A 20,568-nucleotide genomic window follows, 5' to 3' on the forward strand; every position below is an offset into this window, starting at 1 on the left:
TAACTGGAACTCTTTTGTCTGCAGGCTGTTAGCATAAAAGGTGTGGCTCAGAAATTCAGAGTTAGCAGGGAACAAGGAGTCCTCAGAGCATTTTATTTCAGACAGAGATCAGTGCTTGATTCTCATTCTGATTGTGGAGTTCTGCTCCACATAAATGATTTTCAAATATTAAAAACTCACTCCTCAATAGATAAACTTTTAAAATGTGCCATAGTTTCCTTCTAAATACTGTGCAGACTAACACAAAGTTAGTTACTTGCAAAAGGGTCGTGAACTCATAGGACAAACCCAGTTAAAGTCCTGGTGTACTGATACTGAATAGGGCTCTGTTTTCCTTGTGCTGTGATTGGATAGAGATGCTTGCACTATAACTGTACCAATAAGTGAACGAACAAAAATCTGGATTTTTATCTTAATTTCTTTAGTTCCTATTTATTACAACATTTAATGACTTGGATCAAATGTTCATAGCTAGTTCCTGAGAAAAAGTTGCTGGAATTACAAAAAATATTTTTTAACATCTGAACTCCACCCTTCTTGGTGTCTCAGCGTGATGCGAGATACTCCTATTTAATTAAGCTAGTACGGCCATTCCTAGGTCTGTGAGAACAGTCATAAAGTCATACCACAGTCTCCTTCTGTCCCCACAGTTTAATGAAGTAAATCCTAATGTCTGCACTGCTGGAAGTCAAAGAACTTTTAAAACACTTCACAAGGAGCAAGAAAGATGAGTCAGTCATGATTCATTTAATTGTTTGGTCCTCAGTCTTGTAGTATTTCACATCTCACTAACAGTATGGTCAAAATTTTGGCAGCCCATCTAGCAGGTAAGTGGAATAGGCAGTTTGTGCTTTCCCTGAAGTGAAAATCCAGCTATGATCCTTGAGGATGTCAGTAGGCAGGTTTGCATTTGGCCCCAAGCTAGGTCTTAAATGACATTGCTTAAGATCCACTGCTGCTTGTTGACTGCATCACTGCAATCAGAGGATCAGCTACTACTGTCTGCTCTGAAATGCCAATATTTGATCATTTAGAGTCTCCTGTTGGATGGCACACAGCTGTTTCGTTTTATTATGCATGGCTGCACATGTGAAAATGCATCTCTTCCATAAGCATGTGTTGAAAAAAATTCCATCAGAGAATCAAACTTGTCCAACCTGTGTAATTTAGACAAAGTTTTCCTTGGAAGCATAGATTCTTGACATAATCAGTCAGTGATGGGTACAAATCAAATTCATTTGAAGATCAAAAATGTAGAAAAGCCAATTGGCTTCCAGATTAAAAATAAGGTGGATTGAAATGACGGTCTATTTAACATCCATTAATAAAAACTGGGGAACAAGATGATCTACTGAAATATACCTGTAAAAATACAAATTATATCAAAGTAAATATAAGTACTATATATTAGAAATCCATTACATAGATTTTCAAGAAAGAGAAATCACATCTGTTTTTGCCAAATTATTTCATGTAGCAAACAACAGGACACATTCAGTGAAATGTCTGTGTAGAGAACAGCATTGCGCAGTTGCTACACTTTGTGTTGTACGTGACAGGCAGATAGATTTCTCTGCCTGGAAATGCCTTTCATAATTGCTGTTTGTGCCACTCAGGTGACAGATCTAGCAAAGGGACAGACATAAAAAAGAAGTGTCTGTGGGGAAATTCTGCACAGAAGTTGGGTGTGCTGATGGAAGAGCAGCCCACATTACACCCTGTTATATGATGGTGGCAGGGCTTGGTTGTTCATCACTGGTTTTAAAGAGCAAGACTATCGTTAAATTATATTTTTCCTTTCACCATAGGATATTTTACCATGTTTTACCATAAGGTAGAACTGAGGGCTGCCTGAAAGGGTTTTGTTTACTATCAATAAGATTTGCAATGACTGAAAATCATTAAAATAGCAGGTAGCCAAATGGAAAGGCTTCCGAAGTAAAAATCCAGTTGCTTGTTTTATACAGTTCTCAACCTGTGTGTTCCCTGCTCACTCAAGAGCATCCACATATGCTTGGCAGTGCAGGAAATGATGGATATATCATTACTGCAAGGTCAGTAAATTCACTACTGGATGTTAAAAGTTACTTGGGTTCAGAGAGAAGCAGTAAAACCTTTTAAATAGAGGTTGTAGAATTCAAATAAAATTTCAACAAACAGACATATTCTAATACGATATATGTGTTTCTCCTTTGCTTTAATAATGGCCAGTTTAAATTTTTGCATTTAAGGAAAAAATGTATCTTTGGCTGGTTGGTCTTTCCTGGAAATGAGAAGCATCACCATCAATGTGGAAATCACTTTTTAGTGTTTCATGGGAAGCTTTTACTCTGTGTATTTCTACAAAGTGACACTTCAGGTGACATTCTGTGTCTGAAACTTGACTGCTCTCCTACTTTTCTGCCAGCAGCCCACACACTCCTGGCACTGTAGCTGCTCTCTGATTCTTAACCCCTTTCTTTCTGGCTGGGTGTAGTATGTAGGCTATGGATGCTTTTAGGCACACAAAAGAATTTCAGTTATGATTGCCCACCCCTGTGGGAGTTGCCAGCAGGGATGCAGCATGTTCCTGCCAGGCTGGATAGGTGTTTCACCATCAGGTATTCCTAGTGCTTTGGTGAAATGCTTTGAGGCCAAATAAGTTTATTCAAGGAGTTTAATTGAATTCAAGTGCCCTTATTATCTCTCAGCTACCTGTTCCCATTGTTATGTAAAGCTCAGTTCATTTCTGTACAGCAGATTTGCCAGGACATGGGCACAGCTTTGGGTAAGAGCTAAAACATTGGCTCAGAGAAGGAATTAAGAATTTTCTTTTTGCTTCAGCCTTCTGGTGTAGCACACCCCCAAATTGCAGCCTCCAGAACTGGCACATCACAGCGCTGTTCCCCTGCACACTGATGCACTCTGAGATCAACAATCTGGTCATTCCTTCCAGCTCTGGGAGTATGAATATTATATGGCTACGAAGATGCTTTTAGACACACAAATGAATTTCATCATTTTCTTGTCTCTCTTACTTCCAGTTATTTTGTACCTTTCTACTTTTTCTTTTACTTAACATTTGTCTCAGATGTCTTCCTTAGTGCCTATGGTCTTCATCTGATTACTAAGGAATAGGGTTTGGGTGCTGAATCTTCTGGCTCCAAGTCTTCTTCCATCCCTACCTCAAATAAAAGTGAATTGCTTCTACAAAAGTAAATGCAATAGAAGCGCTGAACAGTATTGAGGACAGGAGTGCTTTTTTATAAAGAATGGTACGTGGCCTTGTTGTTGTTGTTTTGTGGGTTTGTTTTGTTTTGTTTTGTTTTTTTTCCCCTTTCAAGACATGAAATTAATGTCAGTTATCCCAAAATACTGTTTTTACATTTTGACCTCACCCATTCAGGAATGATAGTGTAATACCTAATGTAATGAATGGTCTAAGCTCCCATTTTTCTTGCTGCTGGCCTGTTCTCTTAAGCTTTCTTTTTTGGGTTGTGGGAGAATGGACTGTAAAAGAATAGAGATAGTGCTGCAGGCAATCTTACCACTGATAAGTTGCAACTGTATAAGGCAGGTGAACAGCATTGAAGGAGAAGAGGCACAGAATGCTGATTTGTATTGACCAATGATAAAAGAGTAAAACAGCACACAGGTGTTATGCATGTGAGAAACAGGGTATAAAATGTTGTTCTGGGGAATAACAAAGTGCTGATGCTTGTAACCATCCCCAGAATCAGCTGTGTCTCCATCATTGGTGGTTTTTTTTTTTTTTTTTTTTTAGTGCCATGGTCTGTATTCACTTCTGGACAGTCAACTTCATTTATCAGGTAAATTCAATATTTCAAGTTTTCCACATAGGCAAATTCATTAAACTCTTACCTGTTGACATTGGCAAGCTTCAATCAAGGCATTGCCAATATTGCATCTAGATCTGCATTGTGTGATCTGTCATGACATCCCATAATCTGGATTTTCCACTGGTTTCCAGCATATCATCTGCAACTTTTTATATGCAGTTGTTATTGCTGTTTTCGCTTTACTAATTTGTTAATTTCAGATTTTTTCAACTTTGTTATGCTAGAAGCTATCTCTGCGTGGTAACTAAATAAATTTTACAAACCTGAGGATTGTTGTGGATGCTGCCTCCATCCAATTCAAACTTTTGTGGCTGCTGATATGTGGATATTGCTATTTTCAGCTCTGGGCAGAAAAATAAAAATCCATGCCCATTTTCCTGGCTGATCTACTTCCTCATTTGTGTGTGAGCGTGTGAAGTTGAGACACTTTTATCCTGGACCCAAAGCACAGGTACTGAAGCATGAGAATAAAGGATGAAAAGCAATTAGGGAATAAATACCACTGCACAGTTATGGAATTGGCGCAAATATGCAAATGTTTTCTAGTCTAATTTTGAGTAGGTAGAAACGTACCATGCCTCAAATACAGAATTGTTTTCCCATTGTCTGCTCAGAGTCCTAAACTTGAAGAGAAATAGGATGTCTTACAACATCTGTTTTTAAAGGGCAGCCTAGCCCAAGGAGTGTCCATAAAACACATTGTGTTTTCTATCAATTTAGGCAGTTGTATTTAAGCAATGTCCTCTTTATGCAGAGTCACTTTGGTTTAATGCCTGAAGTAGCCATGGGAATCTCTCAGTTCAGCTGCAGCCTCTGGGTGATAGTCTTTGAGGTGACATGATGCATCTCAGAGTGATGAGTTCATCTGGATGTAGTTGAAGAATTTTTAAGTGAGATATAATTTTCTTCTACAAAAGTTAAAGTATAAGGGGACACTTTTGTAATTACTTCAGTTGCTTTCAAAAAGTACTATTTTTCTATATTTTTTGCATGTCATCTAAAGATGAAAAAGCTTTAGAGTCTAATTTTTATCCATTATTAACACCTTGCATTTTAAACTGTATTGCTTTACTGTGGAACCATCTCTTCACCGGATGCTGATAAAAAGCAATTAAAAAATGGAAAGTAGGCTGTAGTTTTCTCTCTCTGCTTATTCTCAGGTTTTCATTCTGTTTCACGCTTTTTCTTTTCAGGTAATAGATGTCTACTAGGTTAATTAAAAATGAGGTTTCCTTTTCTAGGCAAGTAGACAATGTGTTACTTTTGAGAAATATTTTGGGCATCCTTTCACAAGATTTATTTTTTTCTGCAAATTACAAAGGTTACCATTTTTTTCTCAGAGCTTTCTTGGAGTCAGGAATACCTTAGCCATTGAGTTAGAACCTCTTCACATTTTGCCTTCTGATAATTTTCTAGTTGAAATGCTTGTCTGTGTTGTTTTTTCTAACCCTTACATATGTAAAAAAAAAAAAAAAAATTCTAATTAAGTGGAAACAGACTGAAATGTGACTCATCCTGCTTGTCAGGGATTGGTTTGCAGATACAATTTTACTTTCTATAGCCAAAACCTGAGAATAGTTAGAACTAGTCTGACATGATATTATGTTTCTGTTCAACTAAATTAAATCTCAGTACTTTAAAAAAAAGTTTCAATAAGAATTATTTTCTTTCGGCCCTCCTATTATTAAGTAAGTTGGAACACTCCCCAAATCAGTCCTGCACTCCTGCGTGTATCACTAGAACTTGAAAATCCAGCTGGGAGTTTTTGAATAAAATATCGACTTTTATATTCCTGTGAGAGGGATTCCTGGTGGATGACTGCACAGCTGTAGTAACCTCATTGTTCAGGGGAAAGTGAGGTATTCCTTAGCATAATAATTGCATTTCTATTCTCCCTCTATTTTCTGGAGTACTTTGTTTAAAGACCAAAAAAAACATTTTTAACATTGCATTGCTACAGAAATACACAGGAAGTTAATGTTTGATACATTATAAAATCTTTGGTTCCAAAATGCTTTAGCTCACAATCTCTTTGCTTGCTTTATTGTTTTATTAGCCTGGCTGGGAAAAAAGACTTTTAAGTTCTTATGTGGGAGGAGGAGGGAGGAGCAAATAGATTAACATCTGAGAGAGAATTACAAAGCTGGGAAACAGAAATAGCTTTTGGGACGGCACTGTGAAGTGAGTCAAACTTTTGGTTAGGGACTCAGATGAAGTAGGAGTATGTAAAAGAGAGAGCCAGCTGCTGAGGGATGGCCTGACAGGAGAGTGCTTGGCCATCTGATGGAAAGGGGAAATCTCAAGCACGCCTGTTGCTTGAAAAAGATGGAATTTTAAAGTCAGATGATTTATTTTGTGTTTCTCAGGTCACTTAATCTGGCCAGAATTGTATTTCTTAGAATATGCAGATCTTTGAATGTCCTCAGTTGGGCACTTGCATGGAGCTTGCACAGAACTGTCTTTGAAGCTGGTTTTGGTTCTTGGCTTTTGAGCTGGTTTGAAACAGTTTTGGTTCTCTACTTAGCCCTGCCCTGACCTGCTTTTAAAGCCCTAGCAGCTTTCATAACAATTTAAAGGGACATATTTGAAACTCTAGTGAGAGGTGGAAATGGGTCCTGAGGAAACAGGACCCTGCCAAACAAGGGATAATTGTGTCCAGTCCCCAGAGCTGCCGCGTGAGCCCTTCTGGAATTTCATCCCTGGGTGCAGTCAGCAGCAGCTCTCCTCGTGCCTGGGTCTCCTTCTGAGGAGTGGGAAAGCTCAGAGAGCAAGGGGCTGAGTCACATGGATGTGCCCTCCTGTCAGCTGGCATGTGTTGGGCTGCCAGGCCGTGTCCTCGTGTCCCCTGCAGTGTGGGGACAATGGGAGGAGCTGTGCCCTTGTGAGCCACGGCTGTCGGCACCTGCAGATCCAGTACCCAGAGCTAAGACTCCAGCTAACACAAATCCAAAGCCAAAAAATTTGATTAGTCTGCTGACACCTACTGTGAATTTTTGCCATTTTAGATTATAATCTGGCCTACAGTCATAAAAAGCCATGAAAATGAGCAGTCATTCAAGAAGATCTGCAGCTGTAGGAGAGTGTTTTGCTCTCAACAAATGTGTAAAATGTCAGTTAAGTTTAATTGAGACTTACACAGGTGTGTTGATGACCTGGGGATTTCAAAGTATGTAGTTTTTTGTCTGAATACTAGTGACTAAATTTTCTTGCCTGGCACACAACTGGATTTCTTACAGAAATATTTATCTCCAGTTAACCATTTAAACCCTTCTTCACTTCCACAATGGGAACTGAGGATTGCAGAGGTGAAAGACTGTGCTGATTTCACCTGATTTCCCCAAAAATGTTTTGTAATTACTCATTAAGTTTGAGTATACACATAGTTATAAAACTGAATATGACATTACACTCTTAGGGAGGTCATTTCACAGAAATTCTGCATTCATCATTTCAAATTTGAAAAAGTAATATTTACATGGATGGTTTGCTAGCTCTTTACTCTAGAAACACATTTGCTTTTAAAGGGATAGTATGTCACTCTTATAAGATATGGAAAATCTGTTCACTAGGAACATTTTCTTAGATTGTTAAATGACAAACTACAGAAGTGCCTTAGACATAAATTTTCTTACAGAGGTGGAAGGAATAGGTGAATTTTTAGAATTCCAGGACCGACAGAGATAACTTGGAGAAGGACTAAGTTCCGTAGGCCTGGTGTAGATCATGCATGCTGGCTAAAGAAGCAGATCAAACTTCAGTTTTGTCTGTCCTCAGTAATTTGGACAGATTCACTTCTGAATAAAAACAGGAAAAAAACATTTAGAGCATGCTTCTCAGGGTAAGTATTTGGCACCTATGTATTTAGAGAGGAGTATTGTAGACAAGCTAAACTATGGGATTAAAGCCTTCCAGTAGCCCCTGTGTAAATGTAAGTGAACAAAAGACAGAACTACTTTTGGTATATCCTTCTTATTGATAGTGGAAAATGATTTCCATGCAAGCTGGTAAATATCAGAAACTTAAGTTTCAATAGCACTTACAATAATTGTTTCTGTAGTTTCTTTGAGTAATTTCCCACCATCGTTAGAAAAACAGCATTTGGCTTTGCGTTTTCTGACACTGGCTGACCTCTGTGTTCAGGGTAGTTAAAGCTGACTTGAATCTGACTGTGTAAAAGTGACACTAAATAAAACTTGAAAATAAACAACTGCAAACAGCCTTTAGATGAATTGAAGGATTTACTGAAGCATCCACTATTGTAGAAACTAATGGTTCTTTGGGTACAACAGAGTTTAAAGACCTTACAATAGCACTGAAGGAGTATGCTGTTGAAAAGGATCCAGCTTCATGAAAATAAAAGAATCATTCTATGATTATTTAGCTGTTCTTTTCATTCCTATATAACTTTGGGTAGTGACTTTTTTTGGAGTTTGAATACTTTAGTTCCTGCAAAAAGTGCACGATTCGACCATGTTCCTGTTTATAGAGACTCGTTCTCTGCCAGGGAAAATATTTGTCTGTATGCCACTCTAAGTACTTCCTCTAGTCTATGTGTGTGTTAGGTTCAGCTTGGCCTTCTGATGGTTGGTTGGAGCCTATACATAGGATAGTGGGCTTTTAAAATTCCTTGTTAGAGGTCTAGCATCAAACATTTAAATAGCCACTGCAAGATTGTCATAACAACATTGTATTGTGGTCTGATCACCTTAGTCTGGGGTTATGGAGAGTGTAAAAGGCTCCATCTACCTTGTTGGTGTTTTCTACCAGAATCTGTATTTTGTTATTTTGCTGGTGACAGGCAGCTTGCTTTCCTTTGCCATGGTGAAAGTCCTATTCCAGGACATGCTTTAGCAAGTCAGTGGGCTGAGTTTCTTCTAGTACTGACCCTGAAGCTGTAGTGCAATGAGCTCTTTGTGGTCTGTTGGTCCCCCCACCAATGGAAATGGCTTTTTTCTACAATTTGAGTGATTTTTCAGGGGCCTAAAAATTCTCCTTCCTAGGTATAGATAGTATTTTTAAACATCTGTGGCACTGAGGAGAGGTTAGGAGTAACTTCTTTTCCCTCCCTTCTCTTTCTATTTTCTACACGTTACAAACCTCACAAGATTATTCAGAAGGGCTGGTGTACAAGCCTCAATCTAAGATTTCAAAAAGACTGAAAGAAAGAAAAAGAGAAGATATAATTAATAAACTGGGTCCTGGAGAATGTCTAAGCCCTAGGAACATTTCATTAAATGCTGGTGAGTTTTTAAGAGTTTGCTATATCCTTGAATTGACATCTGCATGAAACCCTATGACTCCAGTGGGGCTTGTGACACTTTTGACAATTCCTAAGGGAGTCTTGCAGGTAAGGCTGGGATCATTGTCAAGATCCTGACTGGACTTTAACTCTGACATGTATTTGCTTTCTCTTCAGAGGGACATTGTCACAGCCTTCCTGAATGCAAGTAAATTAAGTCAAGATTTTATATTCAAACTTTTCCTGTATTCTCAGAAGAGTAAGGCTAGAATTTCACACCAATCCCTTATTCTTAGGTGTAATTCTAAAAACAGTTCCAAGAAGCAGGTAAAAAAAATTGAAAATTTGTCCGGCTTCATTAAAATTGTATATGAATTGACATTTTCTATTGCGAACTTTGTAAGTAATAATAAAAATATTTATATGAATAAATAATATCAGGTAGTTAAACTTGCAATCTAGTTGCAAAGGATAAGTTTTTTTAACACTAAGCAAAAGGGCATATTTTATCCTCCTTGAAATTATCCTTCATGCAATTTAAACTTTGCTCTTCATAGGAGAATTAGTGCATTGTTGAATGTTGGAAGTATACAGAAAAAACTGAATGAGCATTTTCATCTATGTTTTCTACCCAGTGTATGAGATGTGTAAATATAAGGATAAAAATAGTCAATTACAATCAAACATTTAATTCCCAGTATCCTAAAATCTGTGGAACATCAAGTAGTTGCTATTCAGGCCTCTTTTCTTCATAAAGATGTCATTTGGAGTGTATTTAAAAGACGATATAATGGTCGTATTAAATAAAAAAGAGGCAAAAAAATCCTTCTGAAAGTGCCCTGAATGATTGGTAGGAATATCGTGATCAAAATGATAACACAATATCAATAATTGGCCAGCCTGATTGCAAGAAATACAAGTTGTAATTAACTCATACCTATACTTGGTTTTTGTGGATGTGTTTGTGCTTGGGTTAAAGCTTAGTCCAGTAGAATTGGACTGTGACAATTAGAAATATAAAAAAGTGGGCATGGAATGAAGTGGACAGATAAGATCAAAAATCTGTCTTCCTACTGCCCCTGTGCAGAGTGTTGTGTAGTGCCAAGGCTGTGTCTCTGAGCAGTGGATGGCGTATCCACTGCATGGGCACTTTTCTGCATGGGTCATTTTCCACAAGGCTGGGTTTGGTTAGGGGATTCACATGGAAAGCACCTTAGCTGATGGAAAGAAGCATGGTGAGCGAGAGCTCTGGGGTTTGCCCACGTTTTGAGTGGGGCTTTTCCACACATGGCTCAGTTTGTGTGGGCTTTGCTCTGTGTAGCGGTGGTCAGACTTGATTTGCCTGCTGAGGTAACATGGGTGTAATTTAATGTCCCAGCAGATTTGAGGGAGCGTTTATGTGAATGATTTGGTACTTTTAAATATAAATCAGCTATGCAAACCCTTGCTTCCTAACAAGAACTCTCAGTCTTTCCCAGATAGCAAACAGCCATTAACCAAGGGGGAAAAGAGCAGTCCAGTTACCTGCTGTGGGTACATTTCAAACCACCCCATCCCTGGATCCAGGGTTACAAGGTGAGGTTGTGTTCATGTGCTGCAGTACCGGGTTTAAGTATTTCAGCTGCTGCCAGAAATGACACAACAGGAAGTTTTTGCATGTAAGTTTTTGGCCTGCCATGGGAATCTTAGGGTAGGGGGATTTTTGAAAAGCGAATAAGTTATGCTATTGTGGAATTGTACAACCATCTTTAATAACTATTTTATAAAATGACTGAGGCTTATCTAAGCTATCAATCTTTCAAAAGAGTAAGAGGCTGCTTTCCTGAACTACATCATGAAAGCAATCAGCTGAGGCAAAATAAAGCATATCAGTGAATATGGAGAGTAGATATTCTCTTCCACAATCTGCTTCAGCCCATTAACCAGATGAAAATCCGCCTGGTGATGGGTCATAACTTTGAAAATAAGCTTACCTCATAAAGAGTTCTGCATTGAAAGAAAAAATTCAAAAAGTTTTCTAAAAGGGCTCAGTTTTTTCACAGCAAAAATGAAATGTAAACTTGATGAATTGTTTCTGAGTAAACTATGTTTTTAATTAGCACTTAATGTTTAAAGGCAGTCCCAAATGTGCTCCACACATGTATTCACAGAATCTTACTGCAATAAGGCTCATAAAAAATATAAAATATTGGAAAGAAGGCAGCATGGAAGGGAAATGGAAAAGTAAAGCAGGCAGAATAAACCTCTTTTGCATTCTCTATTTGAACCTAGACACAACTGTACTGACATTTATTTAATGTCCTGGGCTTATAGTTCTAGTAGTGACACCAACATCCCCAGTGCTAGAATTATAACTCTATTACAGAAATTTTTCTTTGTTTCAGCTTTGTGTGAATGTGATGCATAAATTCAAGTCTTATATCCCTGACTTACACAAATTCTGATTCTTTTTTCCTCCTGTTTCTCTATTGCTTCCTTCCACTGTTGTTGCTATTCCCCTTTTTTTATTAATTATCCATAATTTTGTCCATGTTGGCACAGTTCTTCCTGGTTGCTTAAAAGAAAGAAATAGGGGAAAATACTAAAAATATGACAAGATTTCCTTTTTCATGATTTTTTTTTTTTTAATGTAAATTTAACATAGGACATTATATCATAGAATATGCTGAGTTGGAAGGGACCCATCAGGATCGTTGAGTCCAACTCATGGCCAAGCACAGCACACCCCAAGAACCTCACCCTGCCTGAGAATGTTGTCCAACTGTGTCTATAGATACTGAACATTCACTAAACATCTGCTAAGGTTTTTTTACATGGGAAACAATATCCTGTGTAAATGGATCCCTTCAGTCCTACTTTATAGTGTGTGCAAAGTCACAGGCACTTTGTTTCATATGGATGTAATAATAAATATGGGGGTTTAGGGAGGAAAATATATTCCTTATTTCAGTGGCTCTTTCCCTGTGAGGGAAGACACTCCTTGGACCTGTCTCTGCTTTTGGCTTGCACGGTGCCCCATCTGCACAGGACACTCCCTTCTGCGGGCCACCCGGCGTGGTTCCCCCACAGCTCCCTGCAGGCAGCAGGCTCAGCCCGGAGCAACTGCTGACAAAGTCTCATTTTGAGCTCAGACACGTTCCAGAACATTTGGTTACCTTGGGGTTTATCTTGCTGGGAAACTTAGTCTGTAGAGCTTGATCAGTAACTAACTTTCCTTGGAGCATTATGTCTATATTTTCTCTAAGATTTATTTTAACATATGTGTCCTGTGACTGGTTTGGTGATTCTAAAGTCCCTCCTGGGGCTGCTTTAGCCATTCATTCTCCAGTCACATCTGCACACCAGCTCTGTTAATTGGCATGTAGTGTGCACAGGCTTTTCAGCATTGTTATTTTGCTAGGAAATCAGATGTAACTTGGGAGCAATGTGGTTTGTAGGACTGCTTTCTGAACTTCTTGCTGGTGATATGGTTGGTAAGAATGTTCCTACAAACTTAAATGTTTTATTCCCCAAGTTTCAAGTGGATGATTCCATCAGGTTTGGATGTTCTACAAATTCAGTTCTAAGGCTGAAGATCAATGCTTTAAAAATAACAGTGTAATGACAGGGAAAACAATTGGCTGGGGCATTTGCTATACTTTGGTCACAGCCTGATAGTGGCCAATGGGATGTTAGTCCATGAGACCAAATGGAAACCATGAGCTCTTTTCTTACCCAAACTGAAGCAATTATACAGACAGGAGAGCTGAACACAGGCCCAGGAGCATGCTATGCTAATATGATTATTTTGCTTCTGGTAGTTGAGGACACACTCTTAGGTCCATACCTTGCTCATAAATACTGATGACTACAGGGTTCCATCTGCATGGGACTTTAGAAAAGAGTATGGGCAATAAGAATTTAATTGAGCTCCACATCATCTTCCTGTCCTTTCAGTGGACATTGATGCTTCTTACATTTCTGAGAATAAATTCTGTAATATTTCTGAACATGTGAAACCTACAGCAATTACATCCGTTTAAATAAACAGCATCAGATAAAAACCATCAACAGCCATGGATGAAATCAATACATAAAGTTTTAATTGTGTCCTTAGTTTACACAATATAAACTCTCAAAGACAGATACAGCATTTTGTTTCTTGAAAATGTGGTATGTTATGCTAGGACATGATGACAAGGTACCAAAGGGCTCATTTCGTGCTTGAGGCTGCACTGAGCATATTAAAGCACAGTTCAGTGGTTTGAAATCTGTGTTAAGGCACAAAATAGTTCTACATAGTCTTGGATATGAGTTTTAAAATAAAGGAATGACAATGAAATAGAACTATTTTAAAAGTGTGGGCAAAGTTTAGTGGTGGTGATTAAGTAATCTTGAGCCTCAACACATCTTATAACAAGTGTATTCTCACAGGAGAATAGGGTTAAAAGTAATCTTTCAGCCAAATTCTTTCTTCACAGTCCCACTGGTTTAAGTGATTCCCTTTGTCAGAAAAATTATTGGAGTTATGAATATGCATGTTGGATAGGACTTTAACTCCTTTTGCAGGGACTTTCAGTCAATGAAAAAGAACAGAGTAAACTATCTTAGGATCCTAAGGTAAATTAATTAAATATTAGGAAAAAAAAACCAGTGGAGGCCATCAGTTGGGACCTATTTTAATTACAGATTAGCATCTGCCCTTGCCACTTAAGTGGACAGCTTGCTGTGATCCCTTTATGTTCTCACTTAATCAGTTTAAGTTCTTAGGCAGACAAAAGGCAGCTTGACAATGGATTTGTAATAAAGAATAAAATAATGATGCTGTTTTTCCTGTTCTAGGTAGAGAATAAGTATAATTTTCAGAGGACTTCATGCAAGACTTTCCTTAATTATTTCCCTAATTAATTCCTTGACTTTTTTTTTTTGCTTAGACTAATGTTGAGCTTAATTTAATTGAAACATTCTAAAGGAAAGGCTGCCAGTGCCAATAATTTATTGAATTTACTGGGTTTGGAGTTCCTCATAGCAAAAGCCTATTTATGGTGACTGACATAATCCAAGACTCCTCACTAGCAGTTTTAAAGCAAAGTATCATCCTATGTCCTGAAATTAAATATAAAGTGAAACAACATTAAAAAGGTTGAATGCAACAGGGAAAGAGATCTTTCCTCTACTAGGACTTAAATTCCTTTATTAAACCTTTCTACACAAAGATTGATGGGAATATTCTCCTACAACTGGGCAGCAATATTATCAGTGTAGCATTGTTTAAATCTCTAGCTAATGCTAGTTTTTTTGGTGGATTTCTCTGCAGGAAGATTATGATTTTGAGGCTCTGCAGTTTGCAATCTAGTCCATTTAAAATATGATTGAAAAGTAGCATAATATTCCTCTGTTTTCATTCTTGCCCTTTTCTGTAGTTTCCTATTACATTTTCTCATTTTAAACAGCAGAATTTTCTATACTTTACTACGTGAAAGACCTGTATAAAATGGCAAAACTGATTCTTTATTCAGTAATGGTCTTAAAAGTGCAACATGAATGCACTTCAAAGGTAGAACTATTTTCCTCTCATATATTATTTCAGTCATGTTCATTTTAATGGTTAATTCCAAGAAAGGGCAGGCATTTTATGTGGACTGTATTTTTGCAAGTTAAATATATGGTGTGGCAAATTGCAGTGGTATTTTTATTTATTTATTTTTTTTTTTAAATAAGCTAAGTGTGAGATCGAAGAAGTTATTCAAGGTGGAGATTTCAAACAGCACTTACCATGGATTTAACTGGGATTTAACTGCCTAAATAAAACTTGATGGCAACTCTCACATTGGCGTGAGCTCCCTTTGGTAAAACCGCACTGCTTGTCATTAAACAGATACCTTTTGAATTCAGCTAGAGTTTATTTCAGTTTCCATGAATCCACTGATTTCATCTTGATCTAAAACACTGGTGCAGGTCCTCATAGGTAGCAGATAGTTTGCTCATTTATATGATGATACTTTTTATCAGCTTGGTACAGATTAGTTCAGAACAGGAGCACTGTCGGACTGTATGTAACAGTGTGAAAGGTGTGAGAGGCCCTTAAACTCCATTGGAGAGATCCCCCTAGAGATTGGATTTTAATTGCTCGTGTGTATGCATGCTTGGATGCATCTGAAGCTGCTAACTGGGTTTTTCTGGCCAGACTTTGAGATTTTGAAAGGTTTAAGTGTGTGAATTATATTTTAACATATTTCTGGATCTTCACAATTACCTAAGAGTATTCCCTAGCCTCATCTATCACTCACAATGTGCTTTGACTTTTTTGAGTAATTTTGAGTTTTACATGTGACTTCTAGGCCAAATGGCTTCCTGACTTACTGGCTAAAGGCAGGTAATATCAGCAAACAGGGTATCAGGCAGTATTTAGTTATGTATTTTTTTCAGAGTATTGTATTCTGACATTTCTAGGAGTGTCCTAGCTTTGGGGACAGCTCTCATTTCACCAGGACTTTTTAGAACTTACCACTGAGTGCACATTGCTTTTGTGTGAAGATTTTGCTATTGTGTTGTCGTTTCCCTTTATGTTGTGTAAAGATTATTAAGACATGAAGGTTGCTCTAATGTGAAGCACAAAACACCTCTCCTGTGAAGACAGGCTGGAGGAGTTGGGGTTGTTCAGCCTGGAGAAGGCTCTGGGGAGATCTTATAGTGTCCTGCCAGTACCCAAAGCAGGGGGTCTGTCAGAAAGATGGGGACACACATTTTGGCAGGGCTGTTTGCAATTGGACAAGGGGTAACGGCTTTAAACTAAAAGAATGTAGACTCAGATTAGCTCTAAAGAAGAGTTTTGTGATGAGAGTGATGAAACACTGGAAAAGGAGTCCCAGAGAGGTGGTGGATGCCCCACACCTGGAAACCTTCAAGGTCAGGCTGGACAGGCTCTGAGGAGCCTGATCTGTTTGAAGATGTCCCTCCTAGTTGCAGGGGGCTTGGGTTAGATGACCTGTAAAAGGTCCTTTATAGCCTTGACTAATCTGTGATTCTATTAGAAAGTGATTTTTTCATCACATCATATCCCTTTTTCATCTCCTGTGAGTAATCAGCCACAAATCCTAGGCAGCTGAGGCAACCCTGAATTCAAAGTGTCCCCTGATGGTGGAAAGAGCCTGGGTTTGTTTCCTGATCTTCCACATTTATTGCTCTACTAAGATGGACTAGACAAAGAGGATTCAGTCCTACCACTTCTGCAGTGTCTCTGTCTACTAAATTTGGTGTGGTTACATACTGTAAGCTGGATGTATAACAACGAAGGTGCATTGGAGAAGAATCTGCTCCAGGAGTTGGGGCCCAGGATTCTCCTCCCAAGAAATTTTCTTCTTGTGTAAGTTTTCCTTGGCACAGAAGAAAAATGAGCTCCAAAAAAGGCTTTACTAGTGAAGCCATGACCTTGGGCTAATTTGTGAAATTCCACATTCCTCTGTTCTTACAGAATCCTAAAATCTATGGAAAAAAAGTGAAAAAACATTGGAGAGAAGTTGCTGCATAAATATACGATATTATTCCATGCAAAGTTGGCTTTTCCCCTGTTGAGAGGTAGAGGGGAGAAGTGACACTGAGCATACTTTGAACTATTTATCTGCCCCCTCTTATTGCTTGGTCTGACTCTATTCACAGTGGTGCTACCTGAAGATTTTCTCTCACTTATATCCAATAGAATGCTATCAAATAGCTTAGATCTGGAAGCTAATTTGTTTAAATGAAAGATGATAGACTTAATGACTCCATATGATGCTTGTAATAAAACTGAAACCATCTTTAAGTGCAGAATCTTGATAAAACAAAATGTTTAGAAGAGGGCATAAGGGGATGGATTCAATTAGCATCCTTTTCTATTCTATTGTTCATCTGTTTTAGTTGTGTGTCATAATTTGTTGGTGAGACCAAAGCAGAATTAGATATGAGGGGCAACTTTTAGATATCATTGTAGGAATCTCTCCTAGCAGTGAAATGGCAGAAGGTATCTTTGAATACATCAGAAAAAAAATCCCCAAAAAACCTGTTAAGACAGCTTGGTGCAAGAAAGTAGGGAACTTTGATGTCCTTCTCTTTCAGTGTACTTTTACATTAATCTCTGGTTTTGCTATTAGAGTAGGTTTGATGTAGCATCACCGTGCTGTACCATTTTCTGGGTTGCCTTTCTTCTTCTGGGCATTCTGGCCCTTTGAAGAGACAGAAGAAAACTTCACAGGCTTTAGGATTGTGCCTCAATGGGAGGTGTTAAGTCATGCTGTGGTTAGCTGGGGAGTTTCCAATCTATATGAATCCAGGTGAAGATGTTTCTCTCGAGCTGAAATGGCTGCACACAGAAAACCTTCCAGCAGATGAATGTATATTTCCCTGCAGCAGGTATAGGTGACCCTATCCTTAGCTAATGAGGGGATTAGTGACTGAGCTTCCTTGCAGCAGACCATAAACGCTGTGGGAAGAAAGAAATTCAACATTCTACTCTCAGTTGCAAGTGATCCACAAAAGAGAGATTTGCTTAGCGCTCACGCTAGAATGCTAATTAAGGCACATTGTTAAGGGCTAAATACTAGGCTGGGGCTTAGGTAGGTTTGTCAGGGAACGGGAGCAGAGAACCTTGAAGAAAAGCAGGTAATTGCATAGTTCGAACAGGCATTCTGGTGTTAAAAGCGTAAAGCATCTTCCGGTGGTTTCCAACAGTCTTCCCAGCTGGTAGGACAGTAACTATAGGGCATGTAGGCATTTGAGGAAAGATTATTCAGCAAAAGATTTCATTTGAGAATGATTATGTCCCTTTGGGTGAAGGGGGCTTACATACATGTTCCTGAAGCACGCTGCCTTATTTTAGCTCTGTGAGCCCCTCTCAAGGGACTTAGAGTCCCGTTTGATAACACAGTGAGGCAGGGGGCACTTACCAGGGAAGAGGAGGAAATCCTCCTCCTGAGCACTGGAAGGGATCGAGTTCCTAATAAGGGAATCGACTCCAAAAGGGGCTATACCCTCCATTTCCAGGAAGCGTGGGCTGGGTGTGGTAAAAGCAGAGCTTTCTCTTCCTGACAGCTTCTTAAAACTCTGCTTTTGCTTGCTTAATAAATGGTCCTGAAAAAGCACATGCACTGCACGGCAGCAGGAAAATATCCTGCAAGTGTGCTCGTAAAGAGAAAAGTTCAAGGAGGAGTGAAGCCGGCTCTGATTCGGTTATTTACCATCAATCAGACTGTTGCTTGGCAGGGAGTGGATGACTAGGAGCCCGAACGAGCTGAAAAGGGGCAGGAAGAAAGTGGAGGCAGCATTCTTCCTATTTAAAGCTGCATCCCCTGAAAGGAGTGTTTGCAGACTGCGCTGGAGCTGGTGCTGAAAAGAGGGCTCGCAGGCTTTGTCCTGGACCTGATGCGGAAAGGCAGAACGACTCCTCAGCTGGCTTCATGGTGCTAAAATAACCTTACGATTCTACACTTTTTGCTGCCCAGGGAGGATACATGCCTAATATCTAGGCACGATGGCAGTCTTGGTACAAACGAGAACTTTTTTCATCCTCGCTGCTTTATTAGGCCGATTTGTCACCATAAAAGCGCAAGAAGTGGAAGAGTATGAAGGTGGTGAGTTTCTCTCTACCTCTAAAACAATTATCGCAATCCCCCCTCTTTGCATGCAGTGTGTTTACGGTGTGATTCGGCTAGTAAGAGGAGTGGAAATCCTCCGGGGTACGAGAGTGAGACTTTTGCTTTCACATATTGAGAAGGGGACAGAGAGGGCTTTGCGCTTTGGGTTTTTGAGCGGAAGACCGAGGTTTGCGGTGCTCGCTGCGGGCACGGAGCGGAGGGGCGCTCAAAGGCCAAGTGCTGCCGCGGGGCGCTCGGGCTGAGCCCCCGTCCCGGCGGGGCTGCGGCCGCTGGGAGCTTCCCAACAAAGGAAAGGGCTTGGGACGCGGCTGGAGGACAGCTGGGCAAGCGAGCCGGGAGAGTAAACACCGAAGCCTCGCAGGGTGGAGTCGTCTGCGCTGAGCTACATCTGCTTTCTCACATTCTTTGTTTTAGAGAAATGCAGAAACGTAGAATTCTCCCTTTTTTCACCCCTCCCCCCTCCTCCTTTTCGTTTTCCTTTCTTTCCTTCCCCGGCTCGTCTTCCCCCAGGCTCCTGCGGAGGGGCTGCCTGATGCCGAGGCTGGCGCAGCGGGGCAGGCTCCGAGCGGGAGCTGCGAGCCCGAGCCGCGCAACCCGCACGGTGCGCGGCCGCCGGGCAGAGCCGTTCGTGTCTAATATCATTCCAATGCAGCGAGAGAGACGGCGATGGTCTGCAGAAGGCGTAGGGACTGCACTCTTTCAGCAGTCGGGATGGATGTCGTGATCTGTGTTGATTTCCTGAAATGTGAGCAGGCTGGTTGCGGGATAGTCTGGAGTTATTGTACTTTCTAGGCTTATATGTAACACTGCCTCCTCTTCCAAATTGTGCCCCTCAGAGGGACTTTGTAGGGCATTCCAGCACATTGTAGGATGTACCCTACAATGCAGTTTGCACGTACTTTGTCGTGCATTTTTAAGACTGTAATTTTTCTTGTAAGTGAACTTCTCTGGTAATACGCTGGATTGCGTAAGTGAGGAGGAGCCAAACCCTGATGAGTAAACCAGTGCAATATTTCTGAAACTTTTGTTCTACAAAGCAAAAAGAGACTTTCCTGCCCGTGCACGGCTGTGTAATAAGTCCCATAGAGGGGGCACTTTATATAAACTTGTGAGTATAACTCAAATACTTGCCATAAAGGGAGGCATATATGATGTTACATGTAATACCTAACAAACCGCTTGTGAAAATACTGGCTTCATTTTTGGTATCCATTTAATAAAAAAATATAGCTTTCTGCCTGTTAAAAAAACTGCAAAAATTATATGAGTTTTCTGTGGGGTTATTATAAGTAATTTACTAGATTGTTGGAATTATGGAAATTATGGGATAAGCCAGCAATGTAGCAACACGTTCTGGGATGTATTTTCCATGTGCTGATGGCTGAGGCAACTGAGAGGTACATGGTAAGTCAGAGAGCAAAATATGTTGTAATCAATTAGTGACATCTGTTTGCACTTACATCACTTACTCATCTTCCTGTTTGAGAATTAATAGCTTTTGTCTACTTTACATACTCTTCTCCAATGTTCATTATATTAAAAGAAAGCCAAACCCAAACCTGTTTTAGTGTGATTTGAGGGCTGGTGCAGTGAACACAGAAGTGGGATGCATTCTACACATTGGTCTGGTTTAATTGCCTAAGAAAGGGATTTCACCTATCACTTAGTTCTTGACTGAAGCCTACAAATGCTGAAGAGTGGCCCGGTTTTACCCTTAGTTTGTCTTGGGTTTGGTATTTGTGGAGAGGTCTAACATCAGTCAACATTGTATTTTACTGCAGGTGATTTTTGTCTGTAGGACTGCTTCATTTCTCATTCACTTATGTACTACTTGAATATAGGTACTGCCAGATAAACAAATATTAGAGGTATCTGGGAA

General features: G+C 39.6%; 1 protein-coding gene across 5 annotated transcripts in view; it reads left to right on the forward strand.

Annotated features, from left to right (window-relative positions):
* The window catches only part of COL5A2 (collagen type V alpha 2 chain), a 151,317-nt gene that overhangs the window by 34,222 nt on the left and 96,527 nt on the right, over positions 1 to 20,568 (forward strand). Inside the window, exon 1 of one of the 5 annotated variants that reach the window (XM_040069422.2) lies at positions 18,270 to 18,665. The exons of 2 other annotated variants lie outside the window; for them this stretch is intronic. In XM_040069422.2, the coding sequence (XP_039925356.1) occupies positions 18,566 to 18,665 (100 nt within the window). In that variant the 5' untranslated portion in view covers positions 18,270 to 18,565. Of the gene's footprint in view, positions 1 to 18,269; positions 18,666 to 20,568 lie in introns of those variants that run through there. 2 more of the 5 variants (XM_058421319.1, XM_058421320.1) reach the window with 2 other exon arrangements.

The sequence above is a fragment of the Hirundo rustica genome, chromosome 7 (assembly GCF_015227805.2).
Source record: "Hirundo rustica isolate bHirRus1 chromosome 7, bHirRus1.pri.v3, whole genome shotgun sequence".
NCBI lineage: Eukaryota > Metazoa > Chordata > Aves > Passeriformes > Hirundinidae > Hirundo > Hirundo rustica.